Genomic DNA, 25,278 nt, shown 5'->3' with positions numbered 1-25,278 from the left:
AAACATACTACATGAATTGATACAATAATATAAATAATAATAATTAATTAAAGGTATAATAATTAGAACTGTGAGTATATAATATATGATAATAAAATAATTTATTAAACGAAACAAATTCATAGTTATCTCAAATTATTAAAATATCTTCCTATCAGGAGCAGGCGGTGAAATACTTTCCCTTTCGATCGCTCGCGTGCTAAGTGAAGAGAGAATATGAGAGATAAGGGCATGCTGACCACATGCTTTTATCTCTCACTCACTCTCGTCACTTAACACGCGAACGAACGAGAAGGAAAGTATCTCACAGCCCACGCCTTCTTCCGATGTATTTTTATATAAACCATTCTTATTGTCTTGTAGAATTAACTTTATACTTATACCATAGAAGGCCCTTTAAACACTAGCTTGTGTTGCTGGAGCCATCATTGCAATTTTGTATAAATGAGAATATGCATTTTAATTTCTCCCAAAATTCCAAACCGAACTGAAATAAACCAATATTTTTTTAGTTCAGTTCTGGTTTCTGTTCCATCAAACAGTTTTTCCAGTATTCCGTTTCTCCGGTTTGAGGGCCTGCTTAGAGCTAAAAGCATATCATTAAGAATCAATGATATTCTAGGAATAAACATGTATTTGTCTTCATAATAGTCAATCACCTTAATCACATATCTTTGATATCTTTACAATTCGTTCCATCAGACAGTTTTGTTGACTCCATATTCTTCGGCAGCATAATAGGGCTACAATCTTGAGGATTAGTTTGTGTTGTGTATTTCCTGAACTGCCCTTCTAGTAACTTTTTTCATCCATTATTTTTAGTATAATAAACTAACAACTGGCATAATTTCTTAAATAAAAAAAAAACATTTGCTCGATTTTTACATTGTTTGGAACATACATTGCCCGTTTTTGAAGTTGTATATTTTTGGGGACTTCATAATTATTTAAATTATTTTTCTTAACACAATGATCAAAAACAAGAATGTAACAAATTTGTTTTTGAATAGTCCGTTACTTAATATATACTACATTGTATCGGACGGATAAGATATGGATCTAAACACTAACACGATTGTCTCTAAATTAGCCTTTACTCCCATTCATCCAATCTTCCTCGAACTACCACAAAGCTCGCACACCAATCACTTAGTGAACTTACTCTTGGACTCGCCCAACAACTGATTGACTTTTAAGACTCGCTAATTTGAATGTGGAAACATCACTTCTAACATATTTCCTAATTTATTATATAAAAATTTAATAAATATTAGTAAACTAATTTGATTAAGTTAACATAAATATAGAAAATGACTGATTTTTATGTATATTAATTACCAGTTCTCACAGTCAATCTGATTTGCTAGCTAATAATGCGCAAAAATTGTTTTGCCTCATATCTTAGAAGTGGGGCTTGTGGGGTGTAGCTGTCGTTACTCCCATATGTAATAATAACTACCGAATATCACTGTTTTATGTTTCTATGGAATTTCTTTAGGGCTACGATATTTTACAACTCACGCACTACCTTTATAATATTATTTTAAAATTAGTTGCATTGACCTAGAAATTAACAGAAAATTTTCTGTAAAAGTTTCATAACACTAGTGTCCCATTCATTAGTTTTCAGTCAAAGAAACAAAATGACAAACTTTGATAATTATTGCGTAAAGAAATGAAATTTTTAGTGGTATGTATCAAATACAGTTCAAGGGTTAAATTCATTTATATTGTTTTCTAATAAAAGTAAAACATCATATTACATATAAACAATATTTATTTTATAATTTTTAAACTAGAGCACATCAGTGATAACCAAATATATATATATTGTCACATACTGCTTTGAAATAAAAATAAATCTTTAAACATCATGTACATAAGAATCCATTAAGATAAAATGAAAACAAATTTACTAAAAGTAGAAAGGAATGTAAGTTATACTGACATTTTTGTTTTATTAAATTAAATTTAAAAAAATTAAATTGTGAACGTAATCAAATATTTTTTACGAATTTTAAATAAAGAATATTAATAATACATAAAATGTTTATTATCCGATTCACTTATAAAATCACTCTGATCATTTCAACAGCGACCACTTCAGTTGCTCCTTCGCTGACAATATAACCTAGAACGTATCAATTTATCATTAATTGCATATTAATACATTAAGTAGTGAAGGAGATTTCATTATATTTACCTGAGCAACAGTCTGTTCTCCGAGTGGTACATCATCGTTTCTTAACGCTACTCTACTGACGACAGACATTGGATCAGCATCCAGGATTATGCTGCAAATTTCGATAAGACATTTAATAATCGAATATATATAGTATGTAATATTTATAACTCACCCTCCATCGCAGATCTCATCCATCGCCAGCATAACAGTGTCCAAACTGTCCAAAACTGCTCGTTTTTCAACGCCTCTCCGTAAGATCTGACTCACTGATTCGTATAAGGCATTTAATACTGACATTAAGATCAACTGAAATGTTTATAATGTTAATAAGTAGTTGGAATTTAATAAATTGAAATGTCTTGTGTTATAAAAAAATACCTCGTTTTCATGCGAGCTTCCGATAACGTAGAAGAACAAATCTACATTTGTTTTATAAACACACGTGAGACCATCCAACATGATTATTTCAACATTGGCTCTGTAAATAATCAAATTGTATAAAAATTAAAAAAGTTATATGATATATATATATATATATATATATATATATATATATATATATATATATATATATATATATATAAATATATGTATAAACATAAATAAAATTAATATAAAAATGTCACGTTCATTTGTAATCAAGGGCCAAAACATGGTATGGCATCGCAACGACAATACATATGGTACAATGCGTGATGCCTCTTAGTACCTTATAGAAATGTTTAGTTACATACATATTTCAACAGGAGCAGTGAATCATATTCGAGTGCATACAATAACTATTCTGAATTCTCAATTGCCGCATGTAGATAAATAAATAAAGGAGAGAACCTAAATCAATAATAAGTTACAAATCGAGATAGAAAAAAACGAATAAAATTAGAAATGACTTCCTTTACCACTTCATCATAGTTGGAAAAGCACTATGACGCAAAGAGTAATGTCATAGTTATACGGGGGATGCTCTAAGACTTCCCACTTGAATTTTACCAACGTCTCTTTCATTCTAATGGCTGTATGAGGATGCACATTATGCTTGATATTGGTTCTCTATAATAACTAGTTCCGACAATGAAGCTATAGATCTGAAGTAATTTAGAATACTTATTCACTTAAGCATAATCTTAAATTAACTTTATAAGTTTTAATTTGATGTAATATATTGCAATTATATATGTATAATCGAGTTAAAAATATTATTTAAGATTTGTTACACTTTACCGATGCGTTTTTGTAAACAAATTCTTCTCAAACACCTTCTGTTCCTTTGGCGTCGGGAATATAACTTTGTCGTAGTACTTGGCCAATATTCTGTTTCCGTCGTTATCCAATATTCCCATACCCTTCACTGTGTACAACGTCGGCTCCTGCATCAATTAAATCACACATTACTTTAGTGAAAAAGCCAACATTATATTGTTTAACATATGTAAAACACTGCCATTATCACTTTTAACGGTAAGGGTAACGCTAAATATAGTTTATGACGAACTGATAATAAATTTTATGTATAAAATTGAATTGTTGAACAATAACTAAATTTAGGTTATGATCTACGAGCGTTCGATACAAATGTTCTAGATAAATGGATTACGTTATCGCTGTATAAATATTGATAGACTATACGTCATAGATTACATACAAGAAGGCTTCCGTCCATGGTGACAGATGACAGTTCGACGTGTCCGCCGGCCACTTGCGTCAACATTGTCAAAGCAGTTGGTAGCCCTGCGCGTACCATAGACAACTCAACGTTCTCTTTGTTTTAAGAATAGCGATTTAATGCAATGTTTCAAATCAATAAATAAATGCAAATAATAATAGTTTTTACAGTATTTTAAAATAATTTTTTTTTGTAATATAAAATAAATTAATATTTTGAATTTGAGACTCCGAATTTGAGGTATAATACAGGTAAATATTTTATTCATAAATTATTTTTATTAATATATATTTACATATAAATACTTAAACACATATCCTAAAATATCTGTTAAAGTTCAATATCGTTTAAAGACATTAGCGGGTGTACATTAGTAGGTGTACTAGACCAAGGGTCTCCAACAGTTTTGATCGGCGAGCTGGATTAATATTTTTTCGAAGAACGGTGGGCCATAACTCGATATAAATAAAATTTAAAAAACAATTACGTAAATGTAAATTATATAATGCATATATATTTTTTAAATTGTTTTATTAATATCTTTTGCATTTTGTTTTCAAAATGTTGATGCATTGATGAGAAAACTTGGGCGGGCACTCACTAACACATTATTTTTCATGCATGCGATAGCAGAAAATAAAAATAAACAGCGAATGTAGAGCATTTTAAAAACAATGAAGACTTAAATATTTCATGATAGCTGCTGGAAATAAGGCAATCCGTTTAATTTGCAAAGAAACAATAGCTGTCTTCAAAAAATATAACGTGTAACGTCACTACTACGACACGAAACATTCGAAGAATGATTCAATATTTATTGGAACCACTCGGTTAGGAAAATATGAGTCATTGAAACGCGCTGGCTTAACTTCCAGCAACTGATTTGCAATCAATTTAATTCTGGGCAAGAAGTAGCAACTCGAGCTAGTTATCATGTAGGGCATTTAATAGCTAAATCTGTAGAGCCATTCACTGATGGAGAAATAATCAAACAATGCACGATGAGGTAACGGGTGGCAAATAGACGCAAATTGAGCCACTGCAGTAGTGTTTTTATTGAATATTAAAGAGTTACATGTTCGATTATACAATAAACAGAGTGTGGGCCCGCAACGGCGGCGTGCGAGCCCGTCAGCGTCGACAAGAGAAGAGAAAAACCGGTCCTCCAGTGTTACCAGAGTACTGCCAAGTTTTGGCCATGAAGAAATCTAAGTAAATATATATATAAACATAAATATAACCCTTACACCATCCCCTCCCCCTAGCAACTTACAAATGCGAAATTCAACTAGGAGGAAAGAAGGGAGGCCTTGGCGTTGCTGCTTTACACGCGGTGAGGTCGGGGGAACATCGTTTCGGTGGTCCGCCAGCTCGAGTCTGGATTCAGGAAAGCTCCGGCGGGATGGCGGCAAGCGACTCTGCAGCGACTCGGCTTTGTGGTTTTTTCGACTGCAGCGAGGTCTATGTCGGCCATTTTGTACTTACTCCATTGTGTTCGTTATTACGCCGGCGCTCAACAGTTTGGCGACGGGAGGTGACGGGTGGCAATTAGACACAGATTGAGCCGCTGCGGTAGTGTTTTTACTGAATATTGAAGAGTTACATGTTATAATATACAATGAACGGGATCCGGGCCCGCATTGGCGGCGTGCAAGCCCGTCGGCGTCTATAATAGAAGAGAAAACCCGCTACGCCAGTTTTACCAGAGTACCGCCAAGTTTTGTCCTTCAGGAAATTAGTTTTTTTGGGAACTTCTCCTTGGAAGTTCTCCTTACCTTTGGATGAATATGCAGATATTTTCGATATCTCTTAAATGTTGTTATTTATTGAGGAGTTGCTAAAACTATTAAGTTTATAAGTAATTACTTGATGTTCATAGCATGCACGAAACAATTACAAGAGAGGATATTTTTAAATGTGTACAAAAAAATATTCAGCAAAACGACTTGCAAGAGGATAAATTTAACTGTGTCATAACTGATAGAAACACGTGTGGCCAAAAAGAAGGCCTAGTTAATCATTTAATTAAGGCTGTACAAAACTTCAATTGCCCACAACCACTCAATTTATATTGTATCATTCATTAACAAGCTTTATGTGGGAAATATCTGGATTTGTCAATTGTCTTGAAGCCTGTCGTAAGAGAATGGGTTAATTATTCTCAATAAACGCGATTTTTATTAAGCATGTGTATATTTTTGCTAACTAAACAGTTTATTGTCAGTGATAATAACTTATTATTTTAAATTTTTTAAATGTTTTAATAGTGGATTTAAACTGAATGAAATTTAGAAAAATTGTGTTATTATAAGAGAAAATAAATAATAAAGTATATAAAAAAATTGATTGAAATTTTAAAGGTTTTATCAAAGAAAATTGAGAAAATGTATTATATTGTTGGAATATTAAAGGATTAAGAAATGCAGCACGTTGAAACAAAAAAACTTGGTATTTTAGTAGGTTTGCCGAAAAATACAAATTAGTATTTCTAAATTTAAATATAAAATTAATTAAAAGGGCGAAGCCCCGGCGTCAAGCCTAAGAGTATTAGCCTGCTCTAAGTGGTCGAATGTTTCAACAGACAAAATAATGAATAATACACCTAACAATGATGGCAAAGTGTAGAATCTAAAATCTCTGTTTGTCGATGGAATACAAACATATTAAAGAGAGATAAAAAATAATACAATTTTATTAAAAAATTGCCTGGGGATTATTAAACATAACATGGCTATTGAATAGTATATTAAATTTAACATAAATGCAACTGTATTGACATTTTTAAAAATTACACAAATAAGAAAAATCATACTTATACATGATTTTCTATTATTAAAGAAGAATTATGTTTAAAGGTATATACTATTGACTGAATATACTTTGTTACTTATGTTATTATATTTTTTTCATTATGAATAGATAAAGTGATGTAAATTTTAAGTATCAAAGAGTGACGATTATAATGAAAAAAAATGTGGAGTGCTATCTATTGTTACTGATATTCTTATTCAAAAAAGAAGCAAAAGCTTGGTTTGATAAGCATTCACCGTTTTAATGTACATTTTTGAGATGTATTCAAGAACCGTTTTTAATGAAACGTTTATATATATTAATCTATAGGAAACTCTTAGTGCATTAAGTGCAAAAAATAAAAAAAGTCAAGAGAACTTATCACGTTGAAATAAATAAAATCACCAAATGCATTTATGTTAATAGTGAACATTTTGAAAAATGTATAAGACTTGTTATATAAATTGATCGCAATATAAAATATTGTAAAAATATTTTCTGGACTTTGTATATTTAATTTCAGAATTTATTATATATTCTGTATGCTTAGAATTAATAATATTAATACGATATACACACGCTGAATCAACATCAATACCCGTTAATAAAAAACATATTTATATTTTTTTTTTTTAAATAAATTATCAAAATTTAATATAACGTATAAGTCATTAAAAAACCAACGAGGTTAAATGCTCGGCCCAGAACGGTCTCTGTCTCAAATAATTCAGAAATCGATTTTAGTGAATACGATGTTTTCCAAGAAAATCCTTTTATAGTAAGCGTTTATAATATTGGTACATATGTTGTTTTTTTACGAAGCAATTTCAATATATTTTTAGAACAATAATTTTATATTTTAGTTGTTTTATATATTATATTTTAAGAGTATTAACAAAATAATAAATAATACTCCCTCATTAATTTTTAGTTATAAATAATTGTATTATTAAATATTGTTTATTTAATTAAAACCTTTTATATAATACAATGTTTATAATTGATGTGTTATCAACTTCCACGCGTATGAAACGGATGCTGTCGTGGCAATATTGACTACAAATTCTTATCGCTCGTATTAACCCGCTTACGAATAAATTTTATTCACATCGTTTCATTATTGCAAAAAAATATGGAACATAAAATTGATCAATCAGCATATCAAGAAAAATTATTGTTAACTATTTATTAATTACTATTTGACTGTTTTTTAGTTATAATCTGATGACATAAATAAAATGTTCATTATGGCTATTTTTATTTTAACTTGAGTATGAATAATCAATATCATAAACGATGTGGATATTAGAAGGCGATGTTTCTTATTAGATATTAACAAACTCTTTCATTGAGTCTGCTATAAAAAATTATATTTTTATTTATTATAAAAAATGAAAACAAGTTTAGGGTTAAGATAAAAAGCTTATTGGTTGTGAAGTAAACAGGTACATTCTCAATACAACTTTTACGACACGACAGCCGGCGGTAATTCTCACATTTTACCACGATGTAAGTGTATATTAAAATCAATTGATAGTCTAATGGTTGTAGATAGCTATTGATTAAAATTTTAACGATATTTCAGTCAACGCACAATAGTCAGTGTTTGAGCATTTTAGAAATGTCCGGAGACACGGCTGAAGCATTCAATGAAATGGGTAGTGATATTCCAAATCCAAGTGATGGAATGCCCATGGAAGACCAGCCGTTCAAGATGCCTACCAGGGACGAACTCTTAGCTGCGTTGGATTCTATGGGTTTAGGGGACAATGAAAAAGAAGAACTGAGAAAAGCCCTCATGGACGATGGTAGCTCACCAATGCCAATTGCTCAATCGTGGACCTCTCAAGGCGTCATTTTGATCTGTTTCATTGTGCTCATGGCTTCATTTTTCGGTAAGTACTTAATAGTCAATATATAGGGGAGTCAATTGAGTGTTTATAAAACTGAGCCCGCATATGTGATACAATATTACTCTGATTATTTATTATCTTTTTTGTTATCGGAAATAATCTGTGCGGTATGATTTTGATTAGTTAGTGTTTTTATCTGTTAAAATCTGTTCTTTTTTTCAGCATTTCTGTTCCATCGCTTATATAAATCGCAGACCGATAAAGAAAGGAAGAGGGAAGAAAAACGACAATTGAAAATGTCGAAGAAAAAGAAGAAGTGATTTATTTATTATTATTTTTTTAATTTTGTTGTGTTTGTTACATAATTATTGTTAAATAAAAACAAGTTATCGATATATTTTATTTAAATGATATTTTTAAATCATTTTGTTATCCATTTAACGGTGGCTCAAAAACATTAAATAATAATAAACTAAATGGATCTACTTCCATAAATTACAGTAAGACAGACAACCCTAGATATTTAGAATATCTGGTGTTTATATAAATACTCATTTCATACAAAAATAATTTATTTTCTAATATTTTTTTTTCATTTATATGTATATGTATTGCTTCAGACCGTCCCAACTAAATATTATTGCAAATTTACAATCGCGTGAGGTATGATGCTTTGTTTATCAATTTGCGATAATTTGTTCTGCTAATTATTGCTTAACCTGTTTATTTCGTGTCTTGCGAGCAATATTACAATAATATTATTAGAGAAAATTTCTCAGTATTCTTAATTATTCATTTTATATTGTATTAATAATACTGCTTTTTGATAAAAGAGAAAGAAGCAACTTTTTGTTGGTCAGTAATCATTGCTCACTAACAATAAATAATAGTAGAAATAAGAGAATTTTCTATCAGCAAATTAAAGTTTTTTAAAAATTAAATGATCTGTAACCTTTAAATAAAACAGTTAGTAATAATATTTTTACTTAAATGAATGTTATTATTCGAAGAATTATATGTGATTCAAGTATATTACGGCCAGAATAACTACTAGATGGTCAGAATTTATATTAAATGGTTAGAATTTGAATTGGACTGGTCAGAATTTACATTAAATTGTAAGAATTATTTTGATAGCTAGTCAGAATATTATTTTTCAGTTGACAATAGTGTTGAAAATATTAAAAAAATTACCACTGACTGGCCAACTTTTGCTCCCCTACCCCCTGATAAAAGATGAAATGACGTCCCTGATTCTGAAACTCTCGGGTTATTCATTAAAGAAAACCTAAAAAACGGTCTCGAATCTATCCCGAAAATAATTTTTAAAACATGTTATTTCAATGAAATTAAATCGGAATACCATGATTCAAAAAATAGTTTTTTCATATATTTTTCCCTGAGCGTAGTTACTGACTTTAAATCAATTTTCTAATTATACAATTTAATCTTATGCATTGTGAAGGACATGTCATGATATTTTAATTACTGCGAAAATACTGATAATAATAAATAATAATAATGATATAAAAATCATTTTTGCATATAATTACATCTATCAAGTGCTTGGAATCGATTCAGTAGGAAAACAAATATATTATCTGGCCTTGACAACGATAGATAGAACCATTTATTTTAGTAGAAAAGAGTGGTATTGTATATATTATATACACATTACATTTAGCATTAGAAATTCTTGTAAGATACATACATTTATTTGCGGACAATACAAAGATATACTATATGAGTGAGGATATTATTAATTCAACAAATGAAAAATTGAGAAACATTGAAAAGTGTATAAAAGGTAATACATTTCAACAAACGTAATGCATATAAACTATGAATTCGTAATTGATAAAATATTGCAATCTAAATATTGCTAATCAAATAAGTTTTAAATACTTTTGTGAGTATAAAGTATATAATAAATATGGTAACTATTGCTAATTAGTTCCAAGTCTTACTATTTTTAAAATAAAAGGCTGCATTATAAAAACTTTAAAAAAAATAAATCCAACCATTTTTCCATCAGTCCATCTAGTATTTTTAAGATTCTAGTATATTTTTTTCTTCTAATTTTACCATTTGTATGATTTTTACGAAAAAAAGTTAACTACAAATATAATTACTCTTAAAAAAAGACTGCAGCAGCTACAACTTATGAGATTATAAAGTGGAAATCTTTTATTTAAATTCCCTGACTAAATAGCAATAATAGCATTTTCGCTGTTAACGTTTTTTGATCAGTGTTTCAAGATAAATACAATTATTATTCTTAATCTGAGATTGTCACAGTCTTTAAAATGTTGTCACTAATTGTCATAATTTATCAATTGATTTTCATATTGGAGAAGCATGTTTAATTAATTTAAATAAGTAGTGATAATCATTAGAGATGGTAAGTCAGCCATTTTAAAATTCAAGTACGGTTCTTCAATAATATTTACTTCGTTATCAATATCTCTAATAAATGTAGCAAGTTGGATCACGCTTGTAGCATCAATGGTTTCACTTAAAGCAAGGGTGCTAGATTCCGCCCAGATTGAAACGCATTTACTTGAACAACACCAAATATTAAGATATGCAAAGGGTAATTTTTGTTCATTAAAAAAAATAATTTAATTTAAAAAAATTCAAGCTAGATTTTGAACAAATCTTTCCATGACGACCATTTAACCGTGGATGACAACTATACATGCCATAAAAAAAAACAATTTTTTAGCTCTCTGGAAATATTTCCCAAATGCCCTTTGTTTTTTTAGAGTTCGGGCAGTGCAAATTTTTTGGGCTTAACCTGAAAGTACGGGAGATATTGTGTCGATTCAACAATATGTTTTTTTAAATCTATATTAAATAATTATTAACTGTGTTCTACGTTATTAAGTAACTGAGTAGCTAAGCGTAAGTTGAACATTTTGACTAAGCCATGTACGTTGATATTCAAATGATAGCTGTCCCGGTTTAGAGTTTCAAGTCTATATTTAAACATTTTCGCATTTTCATGCTCGTCCACTCAGCAAGTGTAATACTAAATTGCTGGCTTTCCTTCAACTTATTTTTTAATAATTATCAATTAAGTGTTAATTGTTTCATTAACATTATTAATTAAATTCATAATATAGCTTTTATATTTGGGCGGCTTATAATCTAAGTTTGTGAAAATTTCTTAAAAAATGCTAGATTTTGTAATCGCTCTAATCGATATACAATCAAATCCAAAAAATCGACAATATGCGTTGATATGCATACGTTCTTTTTTCGTTTGCTTTTAATTCTTCGAAATAATGTTTTAGAAACTCATATGGATGTTTAAATATTTCGTCGGTTCGTATTAGAAAATTCTTATATGAAAAATAAGACTAAGATCTGTCGAGTTTTTCACCGAGTATTTTTATCCAAAAACGTATTTTTTGCTACTCGGACCTAATAATACCCCACACAGAATGTCCTTTAAAATAAATACGACTTAAACACAACACTTTCTTTTTTGGTTAGCTTTTATTTTGTTAGAGAGCAAAATTAGGCCCTGGCGCTTATTGTTCAAATAAAATTTTCGAAATTTTTCCACTTTTAAAAATGATGTATTTTCATTTTCATTTTAAGGTAATGTAGAAGCTAAAGTAAATAAATAATGATAAATTTTAAATCAATATTAATGATTATAAGAAGTGGGTTGTATGTATATAAATATTAGCAAAATAAATTGACGAGTGCCTAATCATTTAATTACTGAAATGAAATAATTTAGTCTCAAAGTCCAACTTTCTTAAAATCGTAAAAACTGGAATAAAATATTTATTTTGCATATTATATTTGTATTCAGCAAAACTATAAAATATGTATTTTTTATATTGAATGTTTACCAAGATATAATTTATTATTTATTGTAATAGCAAAATAAAAAAATAATTTTATACTTTTTTAATTTAATAATTAAATCTGTTTGATGTCTAATATTAATTGTAACATTTTTAGTATTGTGTCAAAATCGATCGAAAACACATGCATTTTTAATTATCTACTAAACTAATATTAAATCGATCATGGCCGTTACATTCTCTGGTGTCTTTTTAATGTATAATTTCGGTTTAAAAGATAAATTATAGAAGGACCGCCCATTGGCGTACGTTTTCGAACGCTGTGAGACATATTGCGCTATCCGTTGCGTCGAGGCGGCCATGTTGCACGACGTCGAGCGCGCAAACATGGCGTCCGTACGCGTAGGCGAATAGGTTATCCGTCAGTCTGCGTCTGGCGTTCGCGCCTGTCGGAAAGGTGTCGCGCGCGGTAGCTGCACCTGTCTGAGCGTTGTTTGGGGTCGGCGACGCGGCGGAGCGGCTCTCACGCGACAGCCGTCGCTGATTCCCGCCAAGGTCCGTTTTAGCGTCGGAGCCCCTCGACGATGGACTCCGCCCTCTGACGAGGTTCGTCAATAGACCTCCCTTGACGTGTCATCGCGGTTTCGCTCACCAGCGCGAAAAATAAATGTACGCAGAAGCGACGCGTTATCTGCCGCCCTTTTGGCCATAATCGAACGCTTATCGAGCGTCACCCGTACATAACCTCACTTTTTTGACAGATTTGCTACGTCGTTTTTGTCACTTTTTGACTCGCGCGATCGATTGCGTCGCACGTATTGTACTGAATAATCGATCAAGGACAAAGATTTGTTCATTACGTATGAGAAGATGTACCTAAAATGATATTTCTATAAATGCACAGTAATAGTAAGAAAACTCACATATGCCTATATCATGGACACATCGTTATATTTCATGCATAATGTATTGAGTAATGTGTATTGTGTGTTGATATTGAGGCAAACTAAACAGTGGTTAATCAGAATATTTACAATCTGTCTCTTTATACTAGACAGCCTAAACACTTCATATTTAGGATGCTATTATGGAACATCACACCTAATTTTCGTTATTACCAGTAACGGGCCATCCATATATTCCAGAGCGTTATAATCCTTCTAATTTCTATGAAATTGATCCTATAAACTCAGCCTGTACATGAGGGGCAGCTTATTTTCGTTACGAATGCTGTTCAACACAGCATTCACAATTGGTCATAAAAGTTAATTTATTATCATTAACAAATATATAAAACAAAATTATATAAGAAGTTATTTATTAATCATTTTAAAATTACAAATGGGAGCCGAGTTAAAATGTTTTTCGCGTCATATTCAGTATAATAATTTAAATTCAGACAGTTCAATCAGAACATTGTTAATTTTATTATTTTTTAAAAAACTTTGTAGTGTTGGAATTAATTTAATGAGGATATAGAGATTACCTTATAAATATGAATATTTAAGTTAATTCTTTCTACTATTTAGCAAAATAGGGGAATGATTGTTTTTAAAGTGTGCAATTTAACAGAGAATTATATTAAGAGATATGTGCATTTAAATAAATTAAAACGAATGTTTGTGCATTTATGTAAAGTAAATCTACGGATTTTTTTCTTCAGAAAAGGATTCGTTGCAGAGAGTTATTCGTGGGGTGTTCACTGTTTTTCCCAATGCTCGCTTGCACCTAATTTGTCCAATAGTTCGTTATATGAAAAGATAATTTAATTTATTGCTCATGTAAATTGTCTTCGTTTTTAAATACTTTATTTTACACAATGAAAAGGGGAATGTCTGTTAATATTAAAGAGATATTTAATTGAATACAGATATGTTTTAAAAAATAATAATTGCATTTACTTAATATTTAAAAAATAAAAAGTTAATATTCAAGTAATATAAGGTTTATTATCCTTGCTGCCTTTTGAATTAATATTTATTATATATACACTCAAATTTTCATAATTTTATTTTATTTATCAACATTATTTCAATTTAATTTAATTTTTTTAAATTTTAATTTGAATTTTACAATTGCACATAACAATCAAGTTACACATTTTCTACAACAGTTGTTCGATTTTCTCAAATAATATTTTTCTTGGTACTTGTTGGTTAGCACCGTGCCACGCTCAAAAATCGTCAGTTGTTACTTCCCATTACATTCCCAGAACTGTTCAAACCCACAGCTAACCTAAACAAATTTACTATCATACCATTATTATATTTGTTTAGGTCGAATTTGGGTCTAAACAGCGAATGGTCGTTTTGCAACTCTAATTTGAGTGTGGCGCCATCTTAACCAACAAGCATCATTTTCTTTAATAAATATTTAAATTTATATGTTTTCAAAGTTTCAACGGAGAATAATAAGTTGTAAGGATCATTCTTTTTTGAAATCAATTTCAACACAATGAAGCAGCTATATTTTGATAGTAGTTTTCATTGTTTCTCAATTTAATTATTGCAATATACTTGCTCATTAAATGTTTTTTTATTGGTATTTAAGTTTTAATTTGTCACTTGTTTTGATCATAAGAATAATTATTATATTACTAACGTGGTCCACTGCTTTCGGCTATTGCTCAAAGGTAGGCAAATTTTGCACAAATTTATAATTTGCACCGGTGTTTACTTTTTTATTCATATAAATAACACAATTTTTTATTGACGTCTTCAAATAACTAATTAAAATAAAAAAATAAATGTATTAAATGCAATACACTTATAAATTTAGAAGTGAAGCCAATTAATAAACTTCCCACTGGTATTGAGTTAATAATCAAAATTTAATTTGCACAATTGACTACCCGGTGGTGATTTACCTTGCTTTTTGCTTAAAAGCAAATAACAAAATACTGCTACTCCCATTGTAGTAGTAAGGACAAACAAGTATAAATTAAAAAAATCGATTTTTGATTACTAAATCCGTATATCTGCATATTCTTATTGAGTCTCAATATTTGGTTAACAGGATGCTTGTTATATCTTACCCACTAAATATGAGATTTGCCGTAATTTTAATATCAATTTCCGGTGAAAGCGTTTATAGTACTTATGAAAATTTTGTCACAGTCTATTCAATTTTTAAATTTTTTCGTTTTGAAAATAATAAGTGATTAAAACAGTTAATTTATCAAATCACTAAATAAATAATACATAAATATGTAGTAAGAGTTTTGTATTGATAAATCGTTTTATTATTTAATTTGTATTAGATACATATTATTAATCTGCAGTGTATACAAAAGTATTGGGTCAATAACGCAATCATGCTTTAAGATAAACATATAAAAGAAACTTTAGTTTATCTTATACTCAACTATGTTTAATATTGAATGTGTTTACTATTTGCTTTTATTACGCACCTTATCTCAAATTTGTATGTTAGGATTCTGCAGTCTAATCTTTATATTTTTGCATAACTTTTTATTGTTTTTCTGTTGAAGTAAGTTTTAGCCACAACTCACCCATTTAATCACGTTTTAATTAGGAGCCTTTGTACAGTTAAATGGTAAACTTTTGTCAATTGTGTAGGGCGAAGGTCTTCAGCTAACTGACAAAAACTTCTTACTGTTTCTTCGAATTTTTAAGAACTTATGCGCACCATAATAATTTTCAATGCCCCTTTTGTAAAAAAATTGTGGCTTTGAGATAAAATATTGGATAAGGTGACTTTCAACATCGTTCACATTTTGGAATTTTTGCTCCATAGATCGAAAAATATGATAGTCAGTCGAATAAGGCGATTGTGGTATAACTTCCCAGTTCAGCTCTTGGATTTTTTCGCAGGTCATTCTTAGTGTATGAGGGCATGTGTTGTCTTGTTGCAGTACTACTCCTTCGCGCGGCATCCAAATACCCATTCTATTCACTTTTAGGGTGGGTCCGTACAATAAGTTTTTAAGTCATTTTTAAAAACGTACTGTGACCAGGAAGTAGATAAAATTTAAAATTACAATAGTTTTAAATAGTATTTTTGAAACAAAAAATAAATAAAAATCATTTAATTATTGGATACAATTTTTAATGAAGTGGTTGATATGTTAGTCTACTCGATGTGTAGTCGTTTCCATAAGACGTTTAACTGATAATTTTTCAACATCACTCTTTTACTTGGGAGCAAGTTTCTGTTGCCGTAAGCATTCTAATTTCTTTACTTGAAATTACTTTATGCTGATCCCGTTGTTTTGATGTAATTTTAGGACTTTATCACAATTTAGTCCTGAATTCTTAAATATTTGAATAGCTTCCTGCACTGTGGTATTAGAAATATTTAATTTTTAAGCAATATATCGCCGAGTTTTGTTATCCTGGTAAGGAGTGACAATTACAGCTCATTTTTCTGCCATCAAATTATTTTTCTAATGATTTTTATTTTTAACGCCCGCAAAACCAACGCATGTAAATGAAAAAAAACAGTCCAATAAGACGAAACTATGTAAATGAAAAAAGGAACAGGGCGAGTCTAAAAATACATATGCAGTAATATTATTATGGCAAATACAGAAAATAGTCTATTATTTAATTGGGAAATAATATTTTTTTAATAGTTAACGCTTTTAGCAGTGTCGCCATACATGTACGGTAGTCGATTTACAACACTTATTCAATGTGAGGCCATTAGTATTCATTAGATGATCTTATATGAAGCTTTTAATAAAAGGGCTTAAAGATTTTTTGCTTACAAAAGTCTATGTGGCTATTGTGCAATTCTCACATGTTCTTAAATGCAGATTTTATTTACCCTTTGAGTAGTATCTCCATACGTGTACAGTGGTCGATGTTTCACTGTTTTGTGGTACCCCAGATAGCTATATATTTACATATATAATTGAAGAAATAATAAAATACATTATATTTATATGATGTTTTTTTACAAAATAAATGAACACAAAAAATATATTTCATATGATTTTTATAAAAATATTGAGAGCCTCTGAAATGATAAAAAAACCACAAAAACCAAATAATATATAAAAAATATGTAAAATAAATAAACGAAATTTAATAATAGAAAAGTTAAAACATAATCATACAAAGAGATAGTAAAATAAATCAAAGCAATAGAACGTTGAGAATCAGATTTTTTTATAATTTACTATAAATGAAATATAAAATAATAATAAATAAATAACAACAGATATAATTATAGAAAAGTACATCAAATTAATTCACCACTCAAAGGGTTAAAAAATATATGGATGGATTCCTGAATATGAATATGTTGCATGTTTTTGTCTTAAATTTTTGACCACTAATGCATACATATATATAAAAGTATTAAAAAAAAATTTCTACCATGGGTTTAGTGTTTTGGATGTAAATATGAGACATGTGTTGACGTAGCTGTCTTATATTTCGAAATTTGATCTTCGATGAGCAAAATGAGGACGATTTATAATTTATTTATACATACACAATTTTTTATATATGCTGTCTCATGTGTCGAAAAACGTCATCAATTTATATAAGTATGCTTATTCGTTATTTTAATATTTCAGAATCACTTTAAATCACAATGACTCTCATATTGTGTTTGGAGGACAGTGCAGGGAACGATATTAATCTTGAAGTTAAGCCTTCTGATGATTTTTCAGCATTTTTACAAAGGGCCAAGTATGTATACATTCTTATTAATGCACATTATTGCATCGTAATTAAAAATATATTTTTTTAGGGCCAGGTTGGGATATGTGCCTAAATTAACTGATATTACTGAAGGGAAGCAAGTATCTTTAAAAGATAACATATATAAGTTTTTAATAAATGCGGAATTGAATAAAGATGCAGAGGAGAACAGGGATGTGCAGTCAGATGAAGTCGACGAAGATGACGAGTATGGTGAGGTTGAATATCTCACCGAAAATGAGGAAGTTTCGCAGGAACCGATTACTGAGGATGCTTCAGTGGACAACGGAGATGAAGATTTACCCGGCAGCGATATGGAGGAATATTCTCAGATGGAATTCTTAGACGACGATAGCGAAGAGTCCGAAGTTAGGGACATCGAGGTGCTGGACTCTTCGCTCGAAGAAGACTTTGACGAATTGGGATCCGATAATGATTTAGAAAATCATAACAGAAAATTGACCGAGTTCGAAGTAGAACTGGGCGATTTTAAGAATGCTCTATCTGATTTGTTGTGCGGGGATGTTCCCGAGGTTGTCGAAAATGAAAAAAAGCAACTGTATACCAAAGAAGACCTTTTAGATATGTTGATAAGTTCACCAGAACGACCGGATGATGACGGAGAGAAGGAAAAAGATGTCATAGTTCGAGAGACACGACGAAAACGTCGCTTAAGTGAAAAATTTAACCCGAGAAACAAGGAAAAAGATCAGCCTTATAAGAAGCTTAAAACGAACAATCTTAGCGGTAAAATATTGAGTTCGTTTGATATCGCAATGTTGAAGCGGACCGTGAGACAACCTACAGTGTCATTGATGATGATTTCGGATGAAACAATAGAGATGTGCGTTTCATCGCCGGAAGAACTTAGAAAGTTCATGTTAAAACACGACAAAACGAAATCAGGTGTTTCAATGAAGAAAGTATTTTTGGACGATTCCAAATATTTACCTTCCAATTATGAAGATATTGATAATGAAGGTATATATGATTATGGTTTAGATGATGAATTAAATATTCAGATAGATATGAACGATTTGCTCATGGTTCGGAAAGATAAAAAACCAACTAAAAGGGATAATGAAGAAGTAGTAAAAGCCATCGGCGGACTCAATAAAATGATGAGAATCGACAAGAAGTTTACTTCGCCGTTCCCTGGAAAACGGCCTCGGGGAAGACCTCGTAAACATGATAAAGTCGTGCTCGCAGCACCCGTTAAGAAAGAGTCGATTGAGTTAGATAGTCACACCACTTATTTGGATGCCGTTGTTAAAACAGAACCGATAGACGACGATGACGATTACATACCAGGACAAAATATCGATTGGTTGAAAAACAAAAAGAAGAAAAAGTTCATTTGCAGGTATAATTTAGCTATTTAATAGATTATTTTTATTTGTTATTATTTGACTTATTGATTATTTTTATTTTTAGAATGTGCGGTCATGCTTTTCCAAAGCTGGATTTACCACAGACTTTTGCACATGCTCTTACTCATCGAGTTCCAGGAAAACCGGTGTTTCCGTGTATATTTTGCGCTTACGGTTACACTACGTATACTGAATTACAAAAACATATAAAGGAAGAACACAAGAAGGGTTCACCGAAGAAAATTAAGCTCAATACTCCTCTTACGACAATTTCGGGTAGACCGAGAGGTAGGCCCGGTAGGAAACCAAAAAATTCGCTTTATAATGGCTTAAAGATGGAAATGATCGACCATGAGGAAGTGTGCGATATTGAAGTATTGGAGGAATGGTTGGAGGACGATGAAGAGGAATTGCTATTGCAGAATGTAAATAATAATAATGTACCGTCCCAAAAACAAGAGATACTTCAAGAAGAGACATATATTGAAGAAACCCTTGAAGAACTTATCGAAGATGATGATATGAGTACGATCATTAATAATTTAAATACTTTCGTGTTCAATATTTCTGATGTATTGTGTTGTGTTTTCAGAACAGATTAATAAATCAGAGGAGAATGATTTTGACCCATCAGGTGATGAAGAATGGCTATTGGAAGAAAATGAGGAGCAAATTTATTCCGACGACAGCGATACTAAAAAGGAATCGCGCGGTATATTTAAAAAACGACCGCGAGCTTCAAAATTATGGAAGCATAAATGCACAGTTTGCTCGTATGTCTGATTTGATATAAAACATTTGAGTTTATAATTTTAATTATTAATACTTATTTTTATTATGAAGGCATTCCTTTTCAACTGAAGATCTGTTAGTGAATCATAAATGTAGCGGTCCAAAGTCTAAAGTGCGAAGCTCTAAAGGCATACATCGTTGCGCTCTGTGCGGTCAGTCTTTTATGACTCGACGAAGACTAGACTATCATCAGTAAGGATGATTTTTTTTGTTTACATCGTATTTTTAAATCCGTCGTTTAATTCTGTGTATTTTTAGGTCTTTCCATCAGGTTGAGCTTTTGGAAATGAAGCAAGTTTGCAGCAAATGTCCGGATAAAATATTCAATACCGAAGCTGAGCTGTTCGATCATATCAACAATGAACACAATATAGATTTTGTGTGTCAGCACCAAGGATGCAACAAAAAGTTCCACCTCAGATCGGCACTCAGAGCTCACTCTCGAATTCACGGCAATAAGTGCCATCAGTGCAACGTATGCGGCAAGCAGTTTTACGACGTTCATAATCTGAGGGAGCATAACATAACGCATCTATCTGTGGGTTTATATACTATGTGATTAATATCTTTCTGAGCGCATAATGAAAATGTTTGCTTTGTAAATTGTAGATAAAACCATTCCAATGCCATATTTGTCACAAGTTTTTGAACAGAAGATCGCGTCTTCGTATGCATTTACTTTCGCACGAGTCATGTCCAGTGGAAAACAATGTCTTGGGATGTAAGCATTGCAAGATGGCCTTCAAAGATGTTACTGATGCAGAGGTAAAGTATTATAATGAACTAGATCACTTAAAAAAAATATAACCTCATTGAATCAATGCTAAATTATACTTACATAACAATTTTACTGCAAAGATAAAACAATTTCATAGGAATCAAACAAAATTCTCACTTCACTCTCAATCTAGAATAAATTACTGCACTTCCTGGTTGTGGTTGAAAGCATACAAGAATTATTCATTGCTCTTAACTGATGTTCCTCATTCTTAAAGTTCTTCTTTAATCTGTGTAGCATCTGACTATTACTCAAATTTATTGTATCTTTTCAATTGTCCATGATTTTTCAAAAAAAATTTAAGCAAATTCTCAGGTCAAAACTACTCAATACAATCTCAATAGTTTAACTGCGATTAAAGGTTTGTATGTTCAAGCAAGCAAAATAATCACAAAGGCTTTAGTAGGGTTATAGGATTCAATGCTGTGCTAATCTCGATCTCAGGCTACAACTGTTTCTGTTGGATATTTTTTGATCATAATATTTGCTATATATTTATGTTTTTTTTTTCTTCCCTATTTTCAGAAACATGTCTTGGAGTCGGTGGAGTGCAGTAGTAATATCATGTCGAATATTGACGGCACCGAATTACTCGACGTTCTCGAAAAGTTTGATGTCAAAGATGACATAGCAGAAATGCATCCTTTGTCAGAAAACGTCGAACAAAGCAAAGAATCTTCCGTTGACGACATTGTAAATGAGACTCTAGCTAAAACGGGCATCGTAGACGTGCCGCTAAACGTTTTGTCCAATTTGGAAATTGTCAACGGCGATATGATGACTCTGAGCGATGAAGTGGTAGGAGTGAAAATGTTGACCGAAGAAGACGTTAAGGATATGGTCGACGAACAGTTTCAAAGAGACGCCGCCGCACTTTCTAATAAAGATACCACCGATAACATTATCGATAATGCCATATCGTCTAAAAGCAATTGCAAATTGATGCAGGACATCGGGACAGTGAAAGATTTGCTAGATCAAGTCGGCGTAGACATGCAGACGTTAAACGAGAGCGAGCTCTCCAAAAACATGAACCCCGATGAGGGCGCTTGCGTGAACTATTTTATCGATAGCTCCATGACTATCATAGAGGAGCATGATCAAGATCCAGACGTTACCATTGCAGGTGAATTCACTCAACAGGATTCAACCCAAAACGTTACAAATAAGAAGCTTGTGAGTGAGGCAGAACTTTTGGGGCAACTCAAAGATCAGACAAAAGCGTTTATAAGTGTGATTAAAACCAAAATGGTTTTGCGCTGTGAATACTGCGAGAAGTAAGTAATGAATAAAAATTTATAATGAAACTGATTAAGTGTTATTAATTTTTGTGCTTTTATTTTAGAACTTATCATACAAAGGAAGCTCTCAATATTCATAGAAAGTGTCATGATGGACTAAGGAATCCCTTTATTTGTAACATTTGCAATGTTGCATTTTCAACGTACGCTAGGTCAGTTGAATCTATTGTTTGATTATTACAACCTTATTAGATTAAATTAATTTTGATCAATAACTGCTTGTATTTAGATGCACTTCTCATAAGACTACGCACGGATTTTATAAATTCAATATTGACGGAGATAAAGAGAAAGGTTCACAAGATATCGGCGGCTTTGAATCTTTCCCTGTGGTGAAATATTTCCTGTGCCAGGTCAGTTGCTATATTTTAAAAATCTATATTTGTATTTTATTTTGATATTAAAAATGTGTATGAATTATTCTAGCATTGCAACAAGACATTCTTACATTGGACATATCTACAAGTGCACAAGAGGCATAAGCACGGTCACACCACGTATTATTTTAATTGCAAAATTTGTAGTGAAAAGTTCACCGATAGGTATTGATTTTTTATTGTAGTTTTATATGTTTTTATAATTAATTAATGATTAACGATCAATTTTCAGTTGGGCACTAAATTCGCATCGTCGTAAAGCACACGCGGACACAATCAATGTTAAAAAGAACACAAAGTAAGTTTCTAAGTCACTATATAATTATTATGACAGTGGAAGCTCGATTTTTCGTTTATGAACTTGATGTTCGATAAGACGATATTTTGGACCCAAAATGTTTTTACGCACATATCTCATACATGCATAATTTTAGTCATTCATCGGAAAATGCTGCCATCTATGGAGAACAATTCGATTCATTGAATGGTGTAATATATCATGACACATTAGTAATAAGTTTACCAAAACGTTATAAGAATCTAATTCATATTTGTATATAGTATATAGTTTGTTTTACCTCACCATTTCAATGCTATTGTCTTTAAGACTGACACAACTTTGTTAAACCAAAGCACACTTTTACCCTTTTTCGAATATAGAAATGATAAATCGATATTTCACTGTAACAAAATTTGATTATATTGTTATGATGTAAATGTGACTTAGAATATCTTTAATCAAAATTTAACTAAAATACATAAAAATCAAGAAATCTGGGACCAAATTCAAGAAATCGTCAAAAGAAGATCTATATAAAATGTTTTATAGTGTAACAGTGATTATTTATTAAATGGAAATATATTTTGTATATAAATTTTGGCATCACCTAAAATAATTATATTGTAAATAGAATTGTCCATTGTATGAATAAATTGTAGTGAAATATTTGATTATTGATTTTATTAAAACCGTTAATGTGGTGATGGTCGTAGTTTTATTTTAATATTATAATTACGTTATTACATCTATCCGTAATTTTTAGTACCAGTTATCGATGCGCTGATTGTGGGGAAGGATTTAATAAACGGATAATGCTAGCCAAGCATCGGCAGGACCAACACGGAGACTCGTCCATGATCCAGATGAGAAATCGACCCGGTAATGAGTCGGTTCATTTAATGTTGTCAATTATTACGGAATACTTATTTTATTTATAATTGATTTTAAAGGTCCTTTTGCTTGTACGTCGTGCGATAAAATGTATCAAACTAAAGTCGGTCTGGATGGTCATATGAGGTTCGAATTGATCTATTTGCCGTTATATATTTAGTAATGATTGTTATTAATGTGAGATTATTTCAGATCTCATAACGGTGGTGTATATCTTTGCGATCTTTGCGGAAACGGTTTTGCTCATCGAGCTGGTCTTGAGACGCATCACAGGCGAGTGCATTTGCGTGAGATCAAGTATACGTGTCGGGAGTGCGGACAGAATTTCTTCACTCCAGGTGATCTGGGATCTCATAAAAGATGCCACACAGGAGAGAAGCCTTTCCCGTGCGATTACTGCTCGATGTCGTTCAGAACCAAAGGCAGGAGGAACGAGCATCACAGGTTTGATATTCGTACGTTTGTTTATTGTGAACAGTTAGTCATGTTTGTTTTGTTGTTGCAGAACTCATACGGGTGAAAGGCCGTATCCGTGCGATATTTGCGGACTCGCATTCCGAAGATCGAACGCGATGAAGAATCACCGCGTGACGCACACTGGTGAACGTAGATTTGTGTGCTCGTATTGTCCAAAGTTGTTCCATGTGCAGTCCAATTTAAAGTCACATATTAAACTTAAGGTATAATTAAATAATGAATCTGATCAAAGACAAGTTTCTAAATTATATTTTTAATATTTGTAGCATCCTGATCAATACGTTGTATTGGAAGTTAAAGGAGGAGGTACGGACGTTAGAGCTGCTTTGGAAGCTTCGATTAAAATGATAACAGATAACGAACAAGAATCAAAGGATGGACAATCTGAAATCATTTCAACCGGGGACGGAAGTCAGATGTTAGTTTTGGAAGACGTAATTATCGAAGATGAAAGCGGAGGCGCTCTTCGACAAGAGAGCGGTGTCAACATAATGGAGTATGCTTATTCAACTGATGATATCAACACTAGTGTTGGGTAAGTTTAAAAACTTATAAATGTAAATCTTATTTTTGGTTCGTTATCTATGTTTGTGACTTTATTTAGAGCAAGTCTTTTAACCACTTCCCAGTCACAGAATTTTTTTTTAAATGACACAAAAATTTCTAGTACGGATCCATCCTTTATTATGCAACGGTATAAGAATATACAGCCGTTGTAAAACATTTAAAAATATTTGTACAAATTTAATTTTTAACAAAAAAAAGCCATGTTTATTTTCTCGAAAAATTTGCTGATTTTTGAGTAGAGAATTAATTCGGGCATGATGAGGAATGGGTTAATATATTTATAGGAGCGTTATCATTAAATTTTATTTAGGTTAACGTGCAAAAAAGTAATCATGTTTTGTATAATATTAAAATTTGTAGTATCACCAAAGCCTCAACCTATTTATTGCACTCATTTTGACATTTTTTGAATAGAGTCTCAACTGATGATTGATTATAACCGACAGACTATCAGTTATAAT

General features: G+C 31.2%; 3 protein-coding genes across 6 annotated transcripts in view; 2 read left to right on the top strand and 1 right to left on the bottom strand.

Moving 5' to 3' along the window:
- Positions 1-1,762: 1,762 nt before the first annotated feature.
- zetaCOP (COPI coat complex subunit zeta) lies at positions 1,763-3,958 on the bottom strand. 3 transcript variants are annotated; one of them, XM_088182805.1, is made up of 6 exons: positions 3,828-3,958; positions 3,407-3,552; positions 2,564-2,663; positions 2,358-2,491; positions 2,204-2,294; positions 1,763-2,131 (listed from the first exon to the last, which is right to left on the bottom strand). In XM_088182805.1, the coding sequence occupies exons 1-6, from the start codon at positions 3,924-3,926 to the stop codon at positions 2,084-2,086; spliced, it is 618 nt and encodes a 205-aa protein (XP_088038931.1). In that variant the 5' UTR covers positions 3,927-3,958; the 3' UTR covers positions 1,763-2,083. The 3 variants fall into 3 exon arrangements, with proteins under 3 accessions (XP_088038931.1, XP_088038933.1, XP_088038932.1); XM_088182807.1 differs by lacking the exon at positions 3,828-3,958 and adding an exon at positions 3,636-3,807; XM_088182806.1 differs by lacking the exon at positions 3,828-3,958 and adding an exon at positions 3,624-3,765 and having other exon boundaries at positions 3,407-3,549.
- Positions 3,959-8,039: 4,081 nt separating this feature from the next.
- LOC148236718 (uncharacterized) lies at positions 8,040-8,886 on the top strand. Its single transcript, XM_088182766.1, has 3 exons — positions 8,040-8,147; positions 8,224-8,533; positions 8,714-8,886. The coding sequence occupies exons 2-3, from the start codon at positions 8,260-8,262 to the stop codon at positions 8,809-8,811; spliced, it is 372 nt and encodes a 123-aa protein (XP_088038892.1). The 5' UTR covers positions 8,040-8,147; positions 8,224-8,259; the 3' UTR covers positions 8,812-8,886.
- Positions 8,887-12,789: 3,903 nt separating this feature from the next.
- LOC148236717 (uncharacterized) overlaps positions 12,790-25,278 on the top strand; it is a 14,111-nt gene continuing 1,622 nt past the window's right edge. The window contains exons 1-18 of one of the 2 annotated variants that reach the window (XM_088183387.1): positions 12,790-12,867; positions 17,858-17,972; positions 18,034-19,347; positions 19,419-19,879; positions 19,947-20,127; positions 20,198-20,338; positions 20,405-20,684; positions 20,756-20,911; positions 21,450-22,201; positions 22,270-22,377; positions 22,455-22,578; positions 22,652-22,767; positions 22,835-22,900; positions 23,646-23,761; positions 23,833-23,899; positions 23,966-24,217; positions 24,279-24,453; positions 24,517-24,785. In XM_088183387.1, coding sequence (XP_088039513.1) covers positions 17,875-17,972; positions 18,034-19,347; positions 19,419-19,879; positions 19,947-20,127; positions 20,198-20,338; positions 20,405-20,684; positions 20,756-20,911; positions 21,450-22,201; positions 22,270-22,377; positions 22,455-22,578; positions 22,652-22,767; positions 22,835-22,900; positions 23,646-23,761; positions 23,833-23,899; positions 23,966-24,217; positions 24,279-24,453; positions 24,517-24,785 — 4,676 coding nt within the window. In that variant the 5' untranslated portion in view covers positions 12,790-12,867; positions 17,858-17,874. Of the gene's footprint in view, positions 12,919-17,857; positions 17,973-18,033; positions 19,348-19,418; positions 19,880-19,946; positions 20,128-20,197; positions 20,339-20,404; positions 20,685-20,755; positions 20,912-21,449; positions 22,202-22,269; positions 22,378-22,454; positions 22,579-22,651; positions 22,768-22,834; positions 22,901-23,645; positions 23,762-23,832; positions 23,900-23,965; positions 24,218-24,278; positions 24,454-24,516; positions 24,786-25,278 lie in introns of both variants that reach the window. The other variant, XM_088183386.1, reaches the window with a different exon arrangement.

Source organism: Plectrocnemia conspersa, unplaced genomic scaffold, assembly GCF_051122295.1.
Source record: "Plectrocnemia conspersa isolate PC_06_02 unplaced genomic scaffold, ASM5112229v1 ptg000003l, whole genome shotgun sequence".
In the NCBI taxonomy this organism is placed as follows: Eukaryota; Metazoa; Arthropoda; class Insecta; order Trichoptera; family Polycentropodidae; genus Plectrocnemia; species Plectrocnemia conspersa.
Note: the sequence above shows the minus strand (reverse complement) of the source record. Positions and strands in the feature narration are given on the sequence as shown.